General features: G+C 44.6%; 1 protein-coding gene across 2 annotated transcripts in view; it reads left to right on the top strand.

Moving 5' to 3' along the window:
• Window positions 1-24,375, top strand: part of cadm4 (cell adhesion molecule 4) — a 174,452-nt gene that overhangs the window by 97,384 nt on the left and 52,693 nt on the right. The window contains exon 1 of one of the 2 annotated variants that reach the window (XM_069655968.1): window positions 19,967-20,041. The exons of the other annotated variant lie outside the window; for it this stretch is intronic. Coding sequence (XP_069512069.1) covers window positions 19,975-20,041 — 67 coding nt within the window. The 5' untranslated portion in view covers window positions 19,967-19,974. Of the gene's footprint in view, window positions 1-19,966; window positions 20,042-24,375 lie in introns of those variants that run through there. 2 annotated transcript variants of the gene reach the window in all.

Here is a 24,375-nt window from a genome sequence, read left to right as displayed (position 1 = left end):
TACTGAAAAAACAAAGATCCCGCATGTCGGCGTATTTAACATAAGAACAGCTTCTTGTGTTGGCTTGAAGCAGACGTTCACAGATATGAACACTTGCTTGTTTTGTTACGTCTCCTCTCGCCGTTCCTTCTCTACTCTGCTAATCCGGAACAGATCGGCTGCAGGTGCCGTATTTGTCAACCGAGCTGTCAATCATCCTTTTCATAGCATCAAATAACTAATTAAAACTAAACTTGTTAGAAAGATATACACTCGGACATAAATCAGCATGATAAGAAGTATCTATAATGAAACCATGTTTGAGAAAAATGTATTTGGCATGTATTTTGATTTTATAGTTTGACTCATGTCCCATCTGTTAACATGGAGGAGGCGGGCTTTATTACCTATACTGCAGCCAGTCAGCAGGGGGCGGTAGAGAGGGTTTGGCTTCACTTTTAGGGAACTGTCATGTCGTCCATCTTCTTATATAGTCCATGACGTATGTATGTTTATACGTAGGAGGAAGTAGGACACACAGTTAAGACAGTTGCCAGGGTTGAATGTCGAGTGTTGAGACGATTAAATTGTATTCAAATACACAAATAAGGTTTTGGATTTATTTATTTTAATGTGTGAGGAATCAATTTAATGCGAATATTTTTGACATTTTTTCTTCGTCTGTGCTGACTCATGCGTCATGTTCCACCCCAACATCTGTTTCAGCCGCAGCGAATGGCTTATTTAAATATCCTTCCCTTTGACTTCAAAAAGATAAATTCTTTGTGAGTCATTTAGCAGAAACTTCCTCCCTCCACATGCCTTAAAATAAGACTATAGCACAGAAGAATGACACACAGCCAGAGACCCTCTCTCACTGTCTTTGTCCCGCTCTGCTCGGCCCTCCAGACCCACCAGGCGCTCACGCTGGAGCGTATCCTTCCGGAGGCCCTGCTGGCTCTCTTTTCTCTCGGCCCCTTATCCCTCTTCTTCCAGCTCCACGCTCCGGCGACACAGGACATCATAAAAGTCCCATCAGCGCAGCAGCACCTTGCTTCCCCACCCACCGTCCTTCCCCTCCATCTCACAGACTCACCGCTCCCCTACAGCTCACTCTGGCCATCAGCCGCAAACGACGGAGAAGAGTGGAAACATAACGGGGGAAAAATGCCCTCCTCCCTGGCAATTACACTCCCATAACAATTTATATTGAGAAAGCGGTTATTAATCGAGGGTTAATGTGTCAGGCTGCGTTTGATGAGCAAAGTTATCCCTTAATATTTCATTAATGCATTTATATATTTGGCACCTGCCAAGGAATACACTTCATGAACACACACATATACTGTATGTTTACATTTGTTTCTTACCAGATTAACGTATTATTATTGTTTTGTACCATTCATAGTTTATGAATGTGTGTGAGGAAGGATGAGTGTGATATGTAGTGTAAAAGCACGATACACCGATCAGCCATAACATTACGACCACTGACAGGTCGAGTGGATAACATTCATTGTGTTGTTACAATGGCACCTGGTCAGTGGGTGGGATATGTTAGGCAAGGGCCAAGCTCTTGTGGGGTGTTCCCCAACGGTGAACCAGGAACAGGTTCATGGGCGGCCAAGGCTCATTGATGCGCGTGGGGAGTGAAGGATGGCCCGTGTGGTCCGATCCAACAGAAGAGCTACTGTCGCTCAAATTGCTGAAAAAGTTCCTGCTGGATCTGATAGAAAGGTGTCAGAACACACAGTGCATTGCAGTTTGTTGTGTATGGGCCTGCGTAGCCGTAGACTGGTCAGCGTGCCCATGCTGACCCCTGTCTGACGCTGAAAGCGCCTACAATGGGCACGTGAACATCAGAACTGGACCAGCGGAAGAATGTGGCCTGGTACGTTTGTCAATAAAGATACAACAAAAAAAAGAATGTGGCGTGGTCTGATAAATCACGTTTTCTGTGTTGGGACACGTGTTGACTTGGCCTCCCAATTCCCCGGATCTCAATCCAATCGAGCATCTGTGGGATGTGCTGAATAAACATGCCTGATCCATGGAGGCTCCACATCGCAACTTACAGGACTTAAAGGATCTGCTGCTGACATCTTGGTGCCAGATGCCTCAGCACACCTTCAGAGGTCTAGTGGAGTCCATGCCTCGAAGGGTCAGGGCTGATCGGCGTATAAGAGCAGTCCATTTACCGTTAAGCATCTAGTAGAGCCAAACATACAATTTAAAAGAGCACCAGCTGAAATATACTCCATAGGTTACTATATTTTAGGAAGGAATCACCAATTTATTTGTTCAACCAAAGACATTTGTGCCACCTAAACTACTTCAGCCGCCTGCCAGAAGTTTCACGATGACTTGCCGATGACACTCCGCTGTAACATCAGGAGTTGAGCAGTGTTAAGGGTTTAATGTCCCTTTTGGGTAATCTTGCTTTCACACAGCAGTCAATAGTAGGAAATATAAAATACAACTATAAATAAAAATAGCCATACACAGACAAACATAACACAAGTGCATAGGTACATAGGTTAGCGCTAACATCACTGTTGTCACCGTCACTTGTCGTCAAAATGATAAGGGAGAGAAGCTCGGAGAGAAGAATAAAAGACAAAAACACATAAAGAAAGTGGGACACGGAGTCCTGACGAACAGCTTTGCACAGGCCAAATCATGTTTTCTTAAAAAGCCAATATCTGATGGAATAAAATACATCCTGAATCTGTTTGTGTTACTTCGTGGAAGGCAAACGCTTCGCCCCGATTGAAGGAAATTGAACTCACTGGATGCTGGGAGTCTTATTAGATGACCTGAGCAATTTAACTGCCCTCAACAAGTTTTTCACACCAACATATCAAAAGACACACTGTAGAAAAGTATGAATTAAGATGTAGTGCCTTCCTATGGATAAATTCTAAATAGATTCCTCGACACATCGATGTTGTTTGTGATCAATATAACTGAACAGCACATCCCGTCCCTTCTGTCTGACTCCTGCGTCTCCCCTCCTAGAAATACTTCCAAATAACAGCCTATTGTGCTTCAAAACATCTGCTAGAATTGATTATATATGCTTCGGTCTCTGCTGGCTGTCGGCGCTGCAGAAATTACAGCTGGTTGAGAAAAACACAGCAAGACTTCATGTAGAATCAGCCGCGGGGCTCGTATCAGCACTATTCTCGATTGTGTGTCTGTAAACGCTGGTGAAATGCATTGTTGATTCAAGCCTGTAAGCAAGTCTGCAACTAAACCCCGCCTTGAACCTTGAACTTCTGACCTTTGACCTTTGGTACTAGTCATTTACTTGTCTTTCCTCAGTCAGGATTGAGCCTTCTCCTGTGTGCTGCACTTCCTGTTGGCTGGCTAGACTGCTTCAAAGTGCGTCTGAGCACCTATTTGTACAAATGGGCCTTTTATCGATGACTGTGTTTTACTGCGAGGAGTCTGTCTTTGTCATTCGTTTTGCTTTATTGACTTGTGAGGCACTTCCTGATGCACGCTACATGAAAGTGCTACAAAATACATTTTTACCTTTAACAGCACCTTACCGAGAAATATAAACCTTTCTTATGAAGTGTGCGGCGCTGAATCGCGGTTTCATCCATAAGTTAGGGCAGCGAACAGACTTTTATTTACTTAAAAAGATGCGTTCAGACATATGCGTATGGCCCTCAAGGTTGACAAGTTAGATAAAAGCTTTTGATAAGAATAACACCTCCCTGCATCTCCCGCTTTCACCGTGTTATCCATATTGACTGTGTTTTCAGACGGCGTCCATATTTCAGACTTTGTTTATTCACCTTTTCAGGGTTTTAAATAAAGCGTCACATCGGCCTCGCACACAATGAGATCATCGCCGCAACAAATGATATTGGCCTTTTTAAGGGGAGGGATGTGTTGTTGTATTATTTAGCGTGTCATTCAGGTAGTGTGAGAACTGTGTCACACTGTTCTGTCTCATACTCTGACAGGGGCCTTCACTATTCTGCTCTGTCAATATAGGGCACGTCCACAGGGGGAGCGTGCTGAATACACAGGCCATTTGGAGGAGAGTCTTTTCATGCACTGGCTGTCTCTGGGGTTTTCTCAATTCTGTTTGTGTCACAGAGGCATGTAGTGTATGTGTGTGGGTGTGTGTGTGGGGGTGCATGTGTGAAAGGGTCAACAAAGAGTGATGATAGGCTGACGTAACAAGGCCCAATGATGAGAATAAACAGGGGGTTTGCCTGACTGTCAAAGAAGCTTGGATTAATGGATAGAGGCTCGCTTGATGCTGTTGTTGTGGTTAGCGGTAGTAGCGTGCACATGCCTGTCCATGTGCACTTATACTGTATGTGTCTGTGTGTGTGTGTGTGTGTATCAATGACTATAGTATAGTATATAAAGATGGACGATGCGTCTTGAAGCCCCCCGTGACAGACGCTGCCATCTTGCGCTGGTGACGTCATTTGGAGCCAGAGCTGGGCAGTAGAGATTCAGGGGTGGAGCTGCCGTAGCCACGTCAGCGAACCAAAACACACATTTAACTTACCAAAAAAACCCAGCAAGGATCCCGCACGTCACCGTATTTAAGCAGGACAGCTTCTTGTGTTGGTCTGAAGCAGACGTTCACAAATATGGAAACTTCAGTGACTGTCGTGATTGTTTTAGTTACGTCCTCTACTCTGCTAATCCGGAACAGATAGACTGTATTTGTCAACGGAGCTGTCAATCATCCTTTTTACAGCATCAAATAGCTAATTAAAAGTAAACTTGGACTTGGACGTAAATCAGCATGATAAGAACTAACTATAATGACCGAAACCATGTTTGAGAAAAATGTATTCGACGTGTCGATTTTATAGTTTGACTCATGTCCCATCTGTTAACATGGAGGAGGCGGGCTTTATGACCTATACTGCAGCCAGTCAGCAGGGGGCGATAGAGAGGGTTTGACTTCACTCTTAGGGAGCTGTCATGTCGTCCATCTTTTAATACAGTCTATAGTGTGTACGTGTGAAGAATGTGTGTGTAACTGGTCATGTAAAAGCACTGTTTTTTCTCCTTCTGTTGTGCTTCCTGTTTCTCTCTCTCCTTCAGTTCCTCAGAGACACACCTGAAAGGTTCATTATTTTTTCATTGAATTTAAATGGCCATAAATTCCAAGATGTATTTGAAAGAGTTCACAGGTCATTTAAAACCGTATTCAAAAATCAATAATATGAAATTGAGGAGAAAATCAATCATTCCTTGCTCTGGATTTCAGCTGTTCATTGTACATTTGAACTCTTTTGGACCTGCAGACTGTGTGCAGGCCCAGGTGCCCGACGGGGAAGGAGCCCCATACGATCCAGAACCTCTGTGTGAAGTGAAATTAAGATTTCACATTGCAAAGTGAAAAATCTAAAAAGCTTTTCTAACAAAACTGAAGAAAAGGGGCAAAAAATCCCCTTTGAAGGTGTCACAATGCTCTCTTTCTTTGACAACTTCAAAGGGTCAGTATGTGTGAAACGCCCTCAGGTATTCTGTACAATGCTAAGAGTATGTCTCCTGCTCTACAGAGACCCCGTACAACATGTGTGCTTTACCTCTGCAGAAAGAAACTCAAACTTGTGTGGTCACTTAACCACCAAAGTTAGGATGGAGGGGAGTTTTTTTATGCATCAATACTCAGGGGGGCCATCATCTTATTACCCGTCCATGACTTAGAGGGACTGTGGTGCATAATCAGCAGCTCATTTGCATTTTATCCCCATTGGTCTCTTCACTTTCTATTACGGGAACATTCTCCGAGCTGTCTCTTCGTTAAAGGATCTCATTTACCGTAAACAGCCGTGATCAGAGTCTTCTCGCTGCGGGACCCGAAAGGTCTCCTGCGAACGCGCGGGGACATAAAATCCGGGTGAAAAGGTGGCAAGGTGAAAAGGTGGCAAGGTGATAAACTGCGCGGCTTTATAGGTGTCCTGAGTGTTAATATGGACAAACAACTCTGCAGAGTGTTTACGGCGTGTTGTTTATTGGTCAGCATATTAGCTGAGTGCTGGTTTCTGAGTCTGTGGGGGTCAGCAGGAGAGGGACGGAGATTTTGGCGCTTATTTGGCCTCCCATTGTCCTGCACTAAGTTTCAGGTTTTATAGAGGAGCATGGGAGCTGGAAAAGACGGGATAAGGTGGAGAATGGAGCGGGAAAATTATTCACATTTTTTGTCGTTTTCACAGTCTTGAATGATCACAGTGTTTGACAGGAAGGATGAAGCAGGGAAAGCAAGTTAGGTAGGCGACAGAGGTGACATACGATGCACCAGCTTACTGTAAAGGGTTAATAATCCCAGCAAAGGATGATGGGAAAATGCAAAAGGATACAGAGGAGGAATTAAAGAGAGGAGGAGCAGAAATATACGGGGTACGTCAGAAATGTTTGGCCTCCTGAGAATGCGGCCTCCTCTGCACGTGAACGCACAGAAACACCCTGCGATGACATTTAAACATGATTTTCTTCGGAATACATTGCATGTCATTATTTAGATTTTCCGACTGGAGTAATCACGCTGCGTTTTCCTTCCACTTGTTTGATTCAGCCCACACACACACACACACACACACACACACGCACGCAGGAATATATTCACACTCTCTCATATACTTGCAAAACTCACACACTCTTGCGCACACACACACACAAAGGCGCCGTTATCCTCCCTGCCTCCTTTTGTGTCTGCCCCAGTGAATAAACAATAAGTCATCTTTGTGACAGTAAAAAGTTGACACTCCACCCTTCCCATGAGCATCCATTCACGATGAATGGCCCTCCACACAATGGAGGAGCCCCACGCACTCGGCCCCCCGGCCCTCCTCGTCCTCTCCTTCCCCACCGCCGAATCCCCGCCACCACTCAGCCGCGGCCGTCTCCATCACCGGCCTCTTCCTAGAGTTAGATCCAAACGGTGCAGGCTGCTTGATGAATCCATTGTTAGTAAAGCACTTCACATGGGGAGCTAAATGCGGGTTGAATTAATGGGGGCTCTGGACCCAATAGCTTTCAAAAAGGCTGCTCCTCTCCAGCTTTTCTCATCGCTCTTGTTCATCCCTTTGCTCCTCTTCCTGCTCTCTTTGTTGTATACTGTGTCTCCCACTCCAGGGCTTAGATAAATACTCTTTCTATCTCTTCCTCCCTCTCTGATGAAGATTCCCTCCATCTTTCTCCAATGCCTTTCATCTTTCCTTGTTTCTGTGTTTTCCTTTATCACGTTGCATATCTCCCTCTCGCCTCCTCCCCCTCTCTCCGTCTCCTGCTACCTCTTTGTTTATCCTCTCTCATCCTGTCATCACAAATTACCTGTCCGCTCAGTCTCTCCTTCCCAGCGCAGCACTTTCTTCATTCATATGTCTCCCTCGTCGGGCCTCCGTCTCCCGTCAGTAAACTCCTTTTTCTTTTCTCCTCCTCCTCCTCCTCCTCCTTCTGTGCCTCTGTACCTCCTTCCCTCCTCCATGAACAGCTGGGTGTCTGCAGTCTCAGAGGTGTGTTTGGTGTCATGGTGAGGCTTGTCTTGTCGCCCGAGGCGGCTTTTCATCACCATCCGCCTTTAAGGAGCGCACATGAGCACCCACACAAACAATTGCATTATACACACACAGACACATTTTAACATGCTGAATTGAAGGGCTGAAGATCTTTAAGGGACAATTCTTGGCCTCAGGGCCGGGGCATTATCATGGTGTGTCCATGCCATGACACACAGGGATATTATCCATTTTATTTTGCATGTGTCTGCTCCCTGCGTATGCACAAGTATATGTCCCCATGCTCTTATTTTGTAGGATACCTTTAGCCACTACTTTAGATTTCATCTGTGCACCCACTTTAAGGTGTGTGTGTGTGTGTGTGTGAGAGAGACAGAGAGGTTGTGTCCATGCCATGACACACAGGGATATTATCCACTTTAATTTGCATGTGTCTGCACCCTGCATGCGTGTTTATGTCCCCATGCTCTTATTTTGAAGGGTACCATTAGCCGCTACTTCAGATTTCATCTGTGTGGATTTAAGTTGTGTGTGTGTGTGTGTGTGTGTGTGTGAGGGTGTGTGTGTGTGTATGTGTGTGAGGGTGTGTCCATGCCGTGGCACACAGGGATATTAGCCATTTTAATTTGGATGTGTCTCCTCCCTGCGTGTGCACACGTATATGTCCCCATGCTCTTATTTTGAAGGGTGCCATAAGCCCTTACTTTGCAATAATCTGTGTGTGCGTGTGTGTGTGCGCGTGTGTGTGTGTCCCTGAGCTCTAAATTTGTAAGAGAGCCATCACTTTGAATTGTGGTTCCTCTTTGTGTGTGTGCGCGAGTGTGCGTGTGTGTGCGTGTGCGTAGCATCATATGTAGCCCCTCCCCTCTCCTGTCCTCTCTTTGAACTCTGCTCCAGTGTTCACCTCAGCTTCTGCCAGACACAAGGACAAGGAACAATCAGATTCTGGGACTACGCGCACACACACACACACGCACACACACACGTGCGCACAAGGCCTCTCAGTTTAACTCCTCACCCCAAGGTTTATTGAAACAACCACAGCAGATCCGTTCAAACTGATTTCCAGTTGAATTTTCTGCTCCTACGCACCCAAAAGTTGCTCTGTTTCCTGCTGCAGGAGGAAACTGTTCACCACAGTTTACAGCAATCCAAACGTCCTCCTGTGACAAACAATATGCTGCTGATAAAAGAAGAGAAGTGAAAATGCAGAGAGGTGTTGCTGCAAATGAGTCCTCTTGGAGTCTGCGGAAGTAATAAACAATAAAATGATAAGAAAATAAAAATGTTGCTTTATTTCCGTAAAAGAAAAAGTCTTAAAATGGAAAATAATCATCCCTCAAAAAGCATCTAATAGAAAAACGTGATAGAAGTGAACTCTGCACGTCCAGAAGCTAAGGCACGCCGAGGCATCATCACGTGCGAGAAGGACGGGGACAGCCAGATAATTGCTCCATGTAGAGGAGATGAAACAGGATGCAAAGGAAGAAAGACAGAGAGAGAGAGATAGTGTAACAGATTATGAAAACCCAGCAGGAAGCAGAATGTGACAAACTGATAAGAAACGGCTTGATGCATGATGACTTGAAGAAGGGCAGGTGGGGGGTGAAGGAGGGAGAGAGAAAGGACGGAGTCAAGGAGAGGTAGCGTGATGGAGGTGGGGAGGGCAGGGAGGAGATGTATAAGGTATTGAACGGGAACAACAGTGGAAGAGAGGGAGGAAGAGAGAGGAGGAGGAGGGGGGGAGGTGGTGAGGCGATGAGGCGAAAAAGCACAACACACCAGGGAGAGATAGAAATGATGGAGAGATCGCAGCTGAGGCGCAGGGACAGACGGAGAGAGACTCGGTGATGGAGGAGGGCAGGATGGAGTGAGACAAAAAGCAGAAGGTTTACAGTGTTTCCTGCCGCCTGAAATGATGACACGGTAACATAATAACATAGTGTGTGACAGAGTAACTCTCGCTTGTGCACATGCATTTTTATTAGCATCGCAGGCACAGTGGGAACGCAGCTCCCTATGAAAGGGAAGCGAGAGGGTGTTTGCAGAAAGTGAGTATGGCTCGTGTGTGCCGAAACGCTGGAAACCAAAAATAACTTTTAGTTTCGCAACAAAGGAGCAAAAGAAGAAACAGACTGTTCTACAAAGTCGTCAGATACAGCAAAACAAAGCTTGATAATATCACGTAGTCGGGTAATTTCTGGATGCTGTTGTCTAGATTATTGATTTGATGTGGCGGTGAAAGCAGATGACGTTGTATAAAGAGAATGAAAGTCCTGTTTAGGTGGTGGTTTGTGAGATGGATGGTAAGTAAGTAATCACTTCTTTTAAGAAGGGCCATCCCATCCAACTGTCCATTTTCTTCTGCTTATCCGTGGCAGGGTCGAGTTGGCGTCCCTTTCCCCAGCAACGTGTTTGTTCCAGTTCCTCCTGAGGCATTCCCAGGCCAGACGGGATGTATTATCCCTCCAGCAAGCTCTGGGTCTGGCCCATAAACTGTATAAAAAGATGGACGACATGAGGAACCCTAAAAGTGAAGCCAAAACATTTCGGGCGCCCCCTGCTGACTGGCTGCAGTATAGGTCATAAAGCCCGCCTCCTTCATGTTAACAGATGGGACATGAGTCAAACTATAAAATCAAAATACACAGCAAATAAACTTTTATCAAACATGGTTTCTGTCATTATAGTTAGTTCTCATCATGCTGATTTATGTCACAAGTTGTATTTTTCTGGCAAGTTTATTTTTAATTAGTTATTTGATGCTGTAAAAAGGATGATTGACAGCTCTGTTGACAAATACGGCTCCTGCAGCTGATCCGTTCCGGATTAGCAGAGTAGAGGAGGAACGGCGAGAGGAGACGTAACAAAAAAATTCAGTTTTGTACAATGAGAGCAGATGGAGACGCGTCGTCCATCTTTATATACCGTCATCGGTCTGGCCCTGGTCTCTAGTTTAGTCATTGGCCGTCTAACAAGTTGACTTCCTGTAAAGTTACGTAGCCTAATGTATATATGTTAGTAACAGCTTATATGGTCTTACATTAGGTCATATAAAAACATAATAAAAAAGTAACTGTCTTTTTCCAAAACCTTACCAGGTAGTTTTGGTATCTAAACATAAGTCTTAAAATAAATAAACATTTGGCAGCAAGTTGTATTTTGAAAATGTAACCGCATGTTGCTCACTTATTTTCTCAAACTTTACTTTATTTTGAAAGTCTATCAGTGCATATTCATTTATGCTAACCTATTTTGACTGCAACACCAAACTGCAAAGTGAGGCTAGTTTGATACCCAGGTAGTCATATTATGAAGCTTAGGGCCACAGACCAAGCTGCCATGTTGGATGAGTTGGGATTAAAGAAAATTGTTGGAAGAAAACAGGTGCAGTGCAGAATAATAGAGAGTCACAATGGGTGTAAGACTTAGGGCAGAGTCGGGTTGGTGGTATGCCAGGGGATTATCGGGCTGATTTACAGCAGATTTGCCCACCCGGATGATTGGATGAAAGGCTTGTACAGGGACCAGTGGTCAGACTGTATCCGGTAGAGGGAGCGGGTTTAAGATTCACTTTCACCTGAACTTGTGCGCTTGCAGATTGATCGGAGCTACAGCAATAATGTCAAACATGGCTGATAATTATATCCAAACATGTGCACCACATCCTGTACTGGGATCCGCAGCATGTCAGACAGTATCCAGTGTCAGCAGGGTTTATTATAGTGGGAGGTGAGGCTGAGCAGTCTGATCCTCTGCCTTCATTGTTGTTTTGATTGGGGTTTCACCGGATGGAGTGACTTCTTGTAAGATTAGAGGTCCTAAAGTCAGCGTCGTAAAGCAGCCGGCAGGATCATCTCAGTTTTATTGTTGGAGGATATTATTGTTGTTTAAGTCTGGGGCTCTGTTCTTTATATCTTTCCCAGCGGTGTTTCAACACAGCTGCAGAAAAGTAGTTTTCCTCCATAAGAAGGAGCCATTTTTGCTGCCATTTAATTCCACTTGAAGAACAAGTTGGGCAGACTTGAAAATTGCCGAAGACAGAAAATCCATCACAGTAAAAAAAAAAAAAAAAATGGAGGTTTGATTTGGTCTTTTTATCATTATCTCATTGTGCCAGAGAGTCCCCAGGTGGAGTGCTTTCATATCGCTGCACATTGTGCTTCACTTATTGTCAATCACCTGACAGAAATCCTCTGGCGGGAAGTAATCCCTCTCGAAACATGTTGCATTAAAAACATTGTTCCAGTCTGAAATCTTGTCCCAGCCACGTCTTTTATATTTGTTAGCCAGGATGGATTTTTCAGGCTGAATTTGAAGAGATAAAGTCTGGAAAACAATGACAAAGAACAAGCAACATATGCAAATCTTTTGGTGAAACTTGAAGATCTCAGATTTGTGCTTTTGAGCAGTACTTACCATTTGGTAATAATAAGAGCACACTTCCCAATTTAACCAGACGTCCACGGTTGGCTGACTCTGGTCACTCTCGCTGACGGTCACTTTCCTTTTCAGACTGTTTGCCTTCATGAGTGTCAAATCAGCTGTCCTCACCTACGTCTGCAGCGCACACCTGCTTTCAAACACATTGTCATCGACCTCATAAGGACGGTCCTTGTAACACATTGCCCACAAAACCGCACATTGACCTGATGTGGTCAGCCACATACTAGTCTTTGGATTTTCACTTATTCTTGAAGTTGTATCTGTAGTCATCGATCTTTTCTTTGTTTGTTCAGCCATAGTTGATTACTGTTTTACAGAAACAGAAAGAGCAGCCGCTTAGCTCCGCCTACCCTCTCTGGCAGACCAACCACTGCTGGGTGCTTGGAAAACGTGTCACTAACTGGGCGCCGCTTGTGATTTTTTTCAGCGAATGTCGCCACAGACACCCAGTCTGTAAAAATACTATACTTTACAAACACCAAGGCTTTCATCAGTGGGCCGCAGGCTCAGTCACCATTGTGTTACCTCATTCAGTGATAGATAGTGACTCAACAGACATTTATTTACATGAAAATCTTCAAGATTATACCTTTAAGCACATTTTTAAACTTTAACACAGCAGTGACTGTATGTATCTGATGCAGTATGTCTTCAAAATAGGTTTTGATTTTAAAGTCACAGAGTGCCTCCTACACACGCTCAGAGGGCGAGAGTGTGGAGTAGAGCCGGCGAGGAAAGAACTCGGAGTGCTTTGACATCAATAATCGAGTCAAAAGAACATAAAAACAAAATGAAAAGCTTGACAGAGAGAAGAAAAGAGAGGAAGCTTTCTGCTTTTGACACTGAAGCCTTATTGACTCCCCCTTCACATGTCACCCCCCCCCTCTCCTCTTCATCACAGCAGTTTGTCCCAGGGGAGACGCTCACCTGATTGGCTGCCTTTCAGGGGCAGGCGACTGGGGTCCGGAGGTGAGCGCGTTCCCTGATAGGCCGTTGCTAGGCGATGGATGTTAGTATGAGGAGCTGGGTGTGGAGGAAGGACCAGCTGTGATGGATGATTGTGTGTAACTCCGTGTGTGCGTGTCATCCTGGAGGGGGTATTACTGGCCTTTGTGCGTTTACATGCTTGGGTGTGTGTTTGGGTGGTTTTCTGTGTCTGTTCCTTCCAAAATAACTCCATGATTGAACTGCACTATTGCATATGTATCAATTAAATGGTGTGTAAGTGTGTGTGTGTCAGTGTGATAGCCTCCTGCAGGCAGAGCAGTGTAATAACTATCATTACCAAAGCTTTGGCTGAAGCTCTCATTTAAGACTAAAAGGAAATTAAAGGAGGGACGCTGTTAGAGCCATAGCAATCATAAAGCACCGTGTGTGTGTGTGTGTGTGTGTGTGTGTGTGTGTGTGTGTGAGATGAATACATATAGAACACTTTTAGTTATGAAGGCTGTCCTCGGGTCATGTAATAAAACCGGAACCCTCACACACAGCTTGGATGTACTTATTGGTGTGCAGGCGCCACATAGCGCCTTATTAGGCCTGTTTGTGACTGCTGCAGCTTAATTTAGTCCCCTGCTGGGGGTGTTGTTCTCTTCATTAGAATTACCAACAGGTGTACTGGGGCTCTGCTGATAAAACACCGCCTGATAGCAGCAGTGTTACAAGTGTTAGTCATGCTAGTTGGGGTCTTATTCTCCCTTCCTGTGGTTGGTCTCTTAAAGGCCTCAAATCCCAGACTTTCCCTCGAGCCGGGTAACCAAGCGTGCTGTTGATCAAGCTGAATGAAATGTGGGTTTTTTATAAAAGAGGCCAGAGGTATATAAAAACGTTGCCTGGTTAATTGCCACGAGCTGCTTCAGCTCATTTGGTGGATCCCTCTGCTCTGGCTTGGCAGGCTCTCCGTCCACTTTGAGTCGTACAGGAGTAAATAGAAGAGTGAGCGCGCGCGTGCGTTTGTGTGTTGAATTCTCTCCTCTTGGTGTGCTATCGGCTCGTTAAAGCAGTTTGAACAAGTATTTGCTTGTTAAAGGCAAACAGCGCCCAGTTGCCCACTGTACGGTAAACAAGGGAGAGAAAATCTGGTAGATGAATTGATAATGTTTTCGTTTGCTTTCTCACGAGAGGGATGGAGGCCGGATCGGTTCACGCTCCTTCTCTGCCCTGGTTGTGTTCCCCTGAGTGCTGTGTGATTGACAGGCCTTTATAACAGGTGAGTTAGAGCAGAAGTTTGAGAGCTTTTCATATGAATTTCCCTTTTCAACCTGAACTCAAACCAGTCAATCAAAAGTCCAGTTGAGACGTAATTAGCAGATTGAAAATAAGAGCCTTAATGAATGTCTGTGAATGTGTGTATGTGAATGAATTCGTCCCTCTATGCTTATTAAAACTATGATTAATATTTCGTAGATACGTCAACTTAATTATCGCTGCGCAGTGATGACTGATTGGTTTGTGTGTGTGTTTGTGCAGCTGCATTTTCACCGTTCAGTCCAGTGCGAGGGAGCAATAATACTTATTGCATAAAGCTGAAAACAGTGGTGGAATTTTAAATGAACAATAAGAGCCTGAGGGTAGATATAGCCGGAGGAGGTGAAGAAGAGAGGAGAGGAGGAGAGGAGAAAAGGCCTCATGAATAAAAACAGAACAGTGTCAGAGACGCTCGTGTGGAGGCAGTGATGGGTACCTTGAACATGCCAACTTGCTGTTCAGAGCCGGACTGATGTATGTGGGCAGTGTGCGCGAGTGTTACACAGGGAGATATGCTGCTTTTGATAGCAATCTGACGTCAGTAAAAGTTTGAACACAAAGAATGTCACGTCTCTTTTTCCCCAGAGGGGTGTAAAAAAAGAGAAATAACAAAGGCTGAAGACGACGCGAACAACAAAGAACGGAAAGAAATTAGATCACATCAAAACCTGTGAGACAGTTCATGTTGGACTCGGGACGACACTGGCAGAAAGACAGATGATAGGAAAGAGAGCAACTTTATAGCTTAAAGAAAACTTGTTCTGATCCAATAAATCACTTTTTCTTTTAGTATCAGAAATCATTACTTTAATGTCTTTTCCAAACATCGCCTCTTAGAGCACTTTAGCTGCCTCATGTGTCACCATTGGCCACATTGATCATCATTTGTCTGATGTGATCATTTCACTTTGTGGAAGTTAAAATGTGGGTTGATACGATGGACTGTATGAAAAGATGGACGACATGACAGCTCCCTAAAAGTGAAGCCAAAACATCTCTATCGCCCCCTGCTGACTGGCTGCAGTATAGATCATAAAGCCCGCCTCCTCCATGTTAACAGATGGGACAAGAGTCAAACTATAAAGTCAAAATACACGTCAAATAAATTTAGATTTATCTCATTATAGTTAGTTCTTATGATGCTGTATTATCTCTGATTGTTTTTCTGACAAGTTTAGTTTGAATTAGTGATTTGATGCTGTAAAAAAAATGATTGACAGCTCTGTCAACTTTCCATAACCTTTAATATCTGCCGTTTACTGTGCCGACATGAGGGTTACAATAAGGGGCCGGACAACAAAACAGCGGCTCCACCAGCCGATCTCTACTGCACAGACTCTGGTTCCAAATGGTGGAGACACGTCCATCTCTATATACAGTCATTGGTTGATGTTTAAGTACAGCCTTATTTGCAGCATACAATATCATACAACAGAGTAAATAAAACTGTAGAAATGTAAAACATCTACAGTGTACCCAAAAAGTCGCAAACATCCCACAGTTTTGATCTTTATGTGGAAATCAAAGGAAAAAAACAGTTTTAGTCCTTTCTCGCCCTAAACCCTTCAAACACCCCCATAAAACTTCCACAACAGTTTAAAACAGTTTTGTGTGATGTATAAAACAAACCACAGATCAAAACTCCCAGACTAAAAAGATGTAAAAACTCTGATCTGAAAATGTCAGTTCAAAAAAGGCGAACGAAAACATCAGATATTTAAATATATAGAGAGAGACAACAGGCAGGGAGATAAAGACAAAGACAAAAGGAAACTCGGGGAGTAAAATGAGGAGCGCTGCTGTCAGAGTCACCTTGTAGGAACAGGAAGTGAGTGTCCCAGTGAGGGATGTTTGCTACGAGTCGAGCTAAAGAGAGGAGGACGGGGTTGGAGAAAGAGAAGACAGGCTGATGAAAGAGGAGGAGCGGTTAGAGAAGAGCTCTGACAGATTGTCATTAAGAAGGACAGCTGCCTTTTTCCGTGGTGACTCTTCTCATCTGTAATCCACACACACACATGCGGACAGACATATGCGTGCACACACAGAAGCTTGCATATTTTCATTTTTCATGTGTGCCTTCAGATTCTGTAGTCTCATTAAAGTAGAGATCTCTGTTTCAACAGTAAACGTCTGCAGATACAAGCGACAACAGAAAAGGCACAATCTAATTGAATAACATGTTCAGTCAACATACACTTAAAAAAGCAATTATTTAAATGCTTTGAGAAAAAAGGCGGATGGGGGATTTTAATTTCACAGTGCTTTGCAGCCAGTATTGTTTACAAGGTGCAGGAAGCAGTCATGTTGAGGATTTATGCACAATGTATTTAATTAGAAGAGGATCTGTGAACTGTTGCCATAATTATTGGACTTTAAAAAGGCAGAGGAGATTTGAACAACAGGGGCAGCTTCGAGAGAAAAGTTCAAAACAAGATAAACAAAATGCAAAGTACATTTTATTGTTGGTTTACAGGAGCCAACTTTTAATACGCATCAAATTATACAAACTTCCACAAACATGCAGACACACTGTATGAAAACATGAGAGAGGGTTGAAACCTTTCAAATGCAAATGAATAATATGCTCACAAAGCATACTGTATAATGTGGAAAGAGTATACTTATCACTATGAGTGATACCCTCCTCCACTGTAAAATGTGTTCATAGAGACACCATTTAGAAGCAGGGTGTTTGCATACAAAGTCAATAGAAGACGCTACTGTGCGCAGTTAGCCACAACTTAGCTAGTACAGCGTAAACTAAGACGCAATTAATGTTTCAACTTTAGCTAAAAAAAATAAATCACATATCCCTAAATATGCTTCATAAATGTACAGAGATGAGGTGTAACAGGAGAGAAGTGACAGAAAGATCCAGAGTTCACGAGTTCTGTGCTCAGTTAGAGGCTAGCTTCTTGTTAGCTTACAGCTACCCTGTGCTAGTTGGCTGTTTCAGGAGGACAAATATGAAACCTGTAAACATTCCAGCAGTCAAATTTACAAGAATGTACCAAAGTGAGAATCTGTTTTACATTATCTTTGAACACACATCAAATAATTAAAAAATTAACTCTATTTTATGATGCTCCTCTCTGAGCTAGCCAAACCAAGTGAGCGTCTTTGTCAACATAGCTAGCCTACTGGGTTTTGTACAGCCGGTGAGGCATTTTAAAAACAAATCAACCTTCTCCTCTGCCACATTTCAGCAAGGAAACAGTGTCCAGGGAGAAACAAGAGGAAATATCGGACTTAAAAGATAACTTTGGCAACTACACACTTAATCTGGCTAACTCAGACTGCTAGCGGCACGTTTTAGCTTCAGTGGAACATGCTAAAACGGGGATTGCTTTACAGCCGGTACAGAGTGAAGAAATTACTTCAGCTATCAGACATTATTTTGTTGTTCACATGGCATGTGAGTAAGATGCAGTTGTAATAATTTCAATCCATCATGTACCATATACACACATATGTTACAGTGTGTACATGCACAGACCTGCACCACCCATCACAGAGTCACACAGGCGTGAATAGACTAATTAAACACTCTCTCTTTCTTTGACTTCTGCAATCCATAAAACATTGAATAATTGACCTGACGTACCTGCAGTGTAGGAACACACTGTAGCTCGAATAAGCAGCGGGAGAAGACGGAGCAGAACAGAAGGGCAGAGACGGAGAGGAAGCATGTGACAGAAAGACGGAGAGAGGAGATGAAAAACATGAATTGAGTGTGGAATTGGAACAGATGAGAAGGGAAAAGAATTGAGGAAAGAAAGTGGGAGAGTGATAGGGAGGCAGTGGAGCAAATCAAAGTAAAATTAAGTGCATTTACATATTTAGATGAGCGCTTCTAGTCAGCCTGTCTAATTATTTCATCTCCATTTTTCATTTGCACGCTGTTCAATCCAGAAGCAGCAGGCCGTGAGGAAAGTTTCTCTCGCTCCCGCCCTCCTCGCCATTACTTTATCACACTTGTCCCTCTCTCGCTCGCGCTGACTCTCAACCCCTCGCAGCCGCCTTTCGTTATCCGGGTCATTACCATACGCTTTTTGTCCGTTCGCACTTGTTCTCCCTATCTCCCTTACGCCCCCTGCTCCTGCTCTCTCTCGCCATGTTTTATGCATACGGCGATACTGCCCCACATGTGTCCTGAAAAGTGTGCGTGTGTGTGTGCGTGGTAAGGTTCACCGCTAATGCCCTTTGGAGCACCATGTTTTATGCATTGTGTTGTCCTGGCGAAGACAACTATGTGTCCAATATATGTGTGAGTGTGCGTGTGTGCACCCACCCACTATTAAACCCTTCAAATTAGCATGAACCATGTCAGGAGAAGCCAAGCCACGTTAACCTTCTATCACTGATTTTCTCCTTTTCTTTATGCCTTTTTTCACACTCCATAAATCTGTCTTTCTCCTCGCTCTCGCAGACTTTCCCGCCTCCTCTCCTCTCCTCTCCTCTCCTCTCCTCTCCTCTACACTATCTCCCTCTCTGCCTCGCTGCTGCTCATCACTTTGTTTGTATCTCTTTTCTCTCTATATTACATCCCCTTGCTCCTATAAATGTCCCCCTCCCTCTACACCCACACTCATCAGCACAATCTATTAGTGTGTGTGTGCGTATGTGTGTGTGTACGTGTTTGATAGCATATCCTTGCTTTGAGGCCTTTGTGTGTGTTTCTGTTTATGTGTGCCTCTTTGCTTGTTTGAGTATGTGTGTTTAGACTGAACAGTGTGTGACAGCCAAAGTGTGTATTTCCCTGCAAGTGTGTGTGAGCATGTGCAGCACGTATATGCGCGTTTGGGTGTGCAGGCGCGCATGCACGCGAGTGTGTCTGCTGGCATAAAAGGTTGTTATGTGCTTTAGGTGTTAATTGGCTGAGGAGCTTCGTTAATATTCTCCTTGCGAGCCCGCTCGTCAGGAACAGAGCCGGCAAACTGATGAGTGTGTGATTTTCCTCCAGAGAGAGCGATAGACAGAGAGGGAGAGATAGAGAGAGAAAGAGAAACAAGAGTGACTTCAGTGCAAAGACCCTCTGTAAGGTCAGAGTGAGAGAGGAGGAGAGCGAGGAAAGGAGCGGAAAAAAGCAGCAGAGGGCGAGCAGGGAGGGGTCGGAAAAAGCAACAGACAAGAGTGAAACAGACAGAACGCGATGGAGGGAGGGTGGGGAGAGGGAGATGTGATAAAAAAGCCATAAAGGGTTCCATTGAGGCAGTGGGTGAAAGGAAAGATTATATCATGCGAGGGAGAAATTATCCCTTTGTTAGGCGTTTGTGAATTGGCAGAATGGGGGCAAGGCGGCTGGCAGGGGTACCCCCCGGCGAGGTGGCACATCGGTGCTCAATTCTAATCACAGCACACAAGCTAACCTGGACCAGACCCCGCTTCCTGCTACACAATCACCCCGACCAGTCCAAACCATCCTCCTGCAGGGCAGACACAAATGAAACATCATAACCTGCAGCCTTGACAGGTTTATATACACATTAATAACCCCTCCCGAAAACATATACCTGGAAAGTACGGATCCAGATAGTGAACTGGTGCTTGATCATATGGGAATAGTGACAAGCAATCTGTGACACGTAGACGACACACATCGGGGGAACAAAAAGAAAATTCCAAACACGTGCCACGCAAATGTTAGCACATGCACCGGGAAGGGAGCACAAAGCCGGGAGAGTGACACATGCACTGCAGCAGGGAAAACAGTGAGCAGTGAGAGTCGCAGCCTGTCACTGGGAGGTATGATGCCACATGGATAATGAGTGTTACTCCCAGCAGGTAGCGGTGTAGCATGCGGCTCGCAGCGCACACAGAAACACTCGTTAGGAAGCGCAGACAGTGCGTTCTCCTCTTGGCAGGTAACACTGTTTGCATTTATCTTACTGAATAAGGGATGACTGAGCTTAGCGTTCTGTTGCATCCCAATAGGGGGGAGGGGGGGCTCTTGCATGATTATGCATGAAGTATTCCTGTAATACATTCTCTACTTAAACTGTGTATCTTTCTTTTAATGTATGGAAACAGCCAGAGCCTGGAGCGCTTTTATGTGCTCTTACACCTCGTATCCTGCAGTTCTCTTTATCTGAGCAAATGAGAAACCCTGGAGCTACCTTGAAACTCGCCGTATCTTTTTTGAAAGCTGCTGTTTCAGATGTTATTCACACTAACACTCCAACTGTCGCCTTTTTACACATAGCCTGTGCAAACACCGTGTTAACTTTTCACAACCGTGCCTGTATTTTTTTCCCCTTCAAACTAAAAGCGCTCGTCACAAGATGTCATTGTTTAGGCTCCCTCGACAGTAGCTTCCACACAATATAATTCCTGTCATGTCCCAGGGCTTCCTCAGTCATTCACAATGCACTGATGTCTCCTACAAATTACATATACTCATTTGCTTTGCCAATTATGCTTTTGTAGGGAAGGTAATTTCTGACGGGATTACACTCGCAGGCAAGGTTTCTCTCACGTCATGAGTTTGACTTTCCCATTGTGTGTGAAGTCACAGGAGGAGGTGAGGAATGGTTTGTGTGTGGTTAGGTTGTTCATTTTGTAGGTGTTATTGGCACAGGTTTAAAAAAGTTGAGCAAAAGTCAATGCATCCCACTAAGGCCGGAGATATACCTGCTTTAACCTTGAGTTCGCGTACACAACCGGCTGCGTCATGAATGTAATTGTTCTCATACTTGTCGATGCACCACGCGTGTTACCGGAGGATACCTCTAAAGGGCAGAGCTCAGGCCGTATGCAACTACCGTATGTGCAGGATGTAAACAACAGACATTGTTATGTTAATTCTGAAATCACGGCAGGAAAAAGTGACAGCTTTGTTTCTCCAACATGTTCCTCCGTGCACGGACGTAACCGTGTGCAGTGGTAATGACACATCGTACAGTTGTGGATAATTGCAGACTTGGTTCATCAGCTTCTCTTCAGAACTTTCTGCCATTGTTGTTCCTGCTGCTGTGTTGACCCTGCACAGCCGGCGCTTCGAGAGACGCAGGGAACACATGGCAGCCATCATGCGCACACAAACGTGTAGTTAAAAGCAAGTGTATCTCCAGCCTAAGGTGGAGTTGCCTCAGCTAAGTCTTAAGTCTAAGGCTGCATGCATACTGCAGGCCATTTCCGATTTGTGGCTCATATCTGATTTTTGTTCATATCTATTTAAGACCCAGGTGAGATATCAGTGTGAACAGAAATTGATTTTAAAAAGACACACGTACGCCAACAATGGACGTCACATCCGCTGACATTCGTTTTCCGTAAAACTTGGATGGCTCTAGGGACGCTGGGACTTTGGATGTGCATAAACTTTTGCACAAGTAAGCGACATCTCCATCAGAAACAGGCAAAACGGACAAGAGCGGGTTGCGGTCTGAGCCTTCTAGTTCTGATTGGATAGAGGCATCGCCACTGCTGCGTGTCGTTGTCCTTCATGCTCAAGTGGAAAAAGGAAGTCTTCTTCTACTTTAGTTTTGGATTCTGATTTAGTACTAAATATTAAAGTAGCACAGTTCCGAATTTAAACAAGACTAGGTCAAAACCGAGTATGTGGCTGACTGCATCAGGTCAATGTGCGCTTTTGTGGGCAATGTGTTACAAGGACCGTCCTCATGAGGCCGATGACAACGTGTTTGAAAGCAGGCGCGCGCTGCGGACGTAGGTGAGGACAGCGGACGAGCAGCGGAGGAGCAGCCCCGCCTACTTCCTGAACAAAGTATCCAGAGCCGTATAGACAGAGAGTTGCGTCAGTGGAGGTCCAATATGCTCCATGATCTGCTATTGCGATGTCGCAACTCTCTCTCTTTTCAGCTCTGAAAGTACCATCACTCAGTCAGTCAGCCACATACAGACCCGTGTGTAGGGCTGACCCCGGCTGACTTTTAGCTGCAGTATAAATGCAGTCTTAGTTGCCAAAGATATACAATGAAAAAGTCTTATACAGTGACAGGCAGCGATTTGCAGATACATTCAGTGGGCTGTGGGGAGTTTTAAGCTGTGTTTCTTTGATGTAGTGTATGGTCTCAAAGGTTAATTCACTCTGGTGCTAAAGAAGGAGATTCTCCAGAATTTGCAAGAAAAAAGCAAAATCTGTTTCACATTCATTTAATCTCAAGTAAGAATAATTTGCGGTGCACTCATCGGGATGAAAGTATTTGCAGGTAAAAAAGGTTCCGAGTCCTGTGCTTGCTAAATAACTCCTCTATCTGATTATGTTAATTCAACACAGTGAATTAAACAATAGAGGAGCTTTTCTGCTGAAGTTCCAACTCGCCTACTTAACTACAGCGGCGGCAGCCATCAGCGGCATTCTTGCAGTCTGTCTTTTGAGAGTGTTTTGTATATAAATGTACGCTCAATTCTTTGCCATGCTCGAGGAGAAAGAGCTAAAATTGTCCCTTTTATTGGAAGGTTGATGCATGGCAAAAGCAAAATGGGATGAGTGGAATAATAGGATGTCGACACCGAGTACCACAGGGCCTTTGAGTCGTTGCCTCCACCCAGAGTGCAAACACAGTTCCAAGTATCTTGTCTTCTGCGAGTAAGTTTGATGTGGTTTGCTTTAGATACACAGAGAAAGGTGAGGCAAAGCAGGAGTGTAATGAAAATGCACACACCCTGTTTATGCATTCGCACCCAAACTATGTAATTTCACACAGCCAGCGATTCAGCTCCTCGTTTCTGTTTTGTATTCTTGTTAGCCTGTCACCGTGCGAGCCATATTGACTTTTATTTATTTGCCAGGCTCCTCTGTCAACAGGCTGCGAAGGAATAAAGAAAATCAAAACTTTGTAATCCTAGGTTGTGAGAAGAAAGACTGCCGGTGTCACTCGAAATGTACCCAAATGATCGCGCTGTATCGATCGCTGCGCCCGGGAGCGCGAGGTGAGCAGGAAGTTGCCTGAGCCGTGCCTGCAGAAAACGCAGCCACTGATAGTGTCCATAGATCGAGGAGCTGTGACTTTTCTAATTAGAGGGGTTCAGAGCGAACCCAGTTGGATTAGCGAGTGCATGGCTGTTGGCGTGCTATTAACGCCAGGTCAGCCAGACAAACAAGAAGTCAGAGAGGGGAGAGGAGACGGAGAGCGGAGTGGCAGGAGGGAGCTGAGCAAGCGAAACCTGGTCGGAACCTGGGTCGAACAGCTGTTTTTATAAGACAATTCTCTGACTGGTTTCCTCCTTGTGAAAGTGTATTAAGATTCAAGCCCGTTGGTTTTATAGCATCTTGCTCAGAAGTCGCTCAACATTGTGTATTTTGTTTACACTGCAGAGAATCCCGGAGGAGATTACTCAATCACGACAGTTCAGATAATACGCTCCTGTGAGTGATTAAACTTTCCACCAGTCTGGGATCTTGTGGCAGCTCCATAAAACAAACTCTCTCCAAAAAAAACCCCAAACTATTTGCATCCAGAAATACACCCAATCTATATTCATGATTATCTATATGTAAGAGTTCACATGGCGTTATTAATGTAACCACACTCGTACCCGATGTTCACTTATCCTCGAACACTCTGGGGAGTTGTTCATTTGATTTATCTTCATACCTTTCAGGAGCGCGTGCCCTCCTTCACACTCTGCACGGTCAGCCAATAAACCCTCAAGATCCTCGCCTACATAGACACGTATACATGTACCCCCTCAACACGCACACACATTAACACATACGTCCTACCCCCCCCCAACAAACTCTCGCCCGCACAACCTCGAGGGAGACATAGGAAATAAATTCAACACTTCCGCTTACCCAAGAAGCGCCTTAAGGACAAAGAGAAATTTAATCTTGGATAAGCCTCCCGATAGAATCTCTGCATTAGCCCTCTGCTGCTGGTTCACAGCTATCCCATCAACCCTTACCTCCCACACCTTGGCCCGGTTCTCTTGCATCTCTCCTCCCCTACACTGCTTGTTTTTTCTTTAATTTCCTCTCCTCTCCTCCCTCGCCTCCCCTCGACTATCTCACTACTTTTAATAACTTTCCGCTTCTCTTATTTGTCCTTTTGTCTTAAGTTGCGCTTTTTCTTCTCTTTCCCCTTTTTCAAGTCCGTCCATCCTTTTATATCTCCCTTGTCTCCCACGTCAGGCCTCCCCCACCTCTTTCCATTCCTCCCACCAGCCCGCATCTCTCCATCTCCTCCCAGCTGTGGGACGTACTGTATATATATCTACATTTCTGTTCCTCTCC

Source organism: Semicossyphus pulcher, unplaced genomic scaffold (assembly GCF_022749685.1).
Source record: "Semicossyphus pulcher isolate SPU_LCO1_2020_fin unplaced genomic scaffold, fSemPul1.0.p SCAF_9, whole genome shotgun sequence".
NCBI classification, from domain to species: Eukaryota; Metazoa; Chordata; class Actinopteri; order Labriformes; family Labridae; genus Semicossyphus; species Semicossyphus pulcher.
Note: the sequence above shows the minus strand (reverse complement) of the source record. Positions and strands in the feature narration are given on the sequence as shown.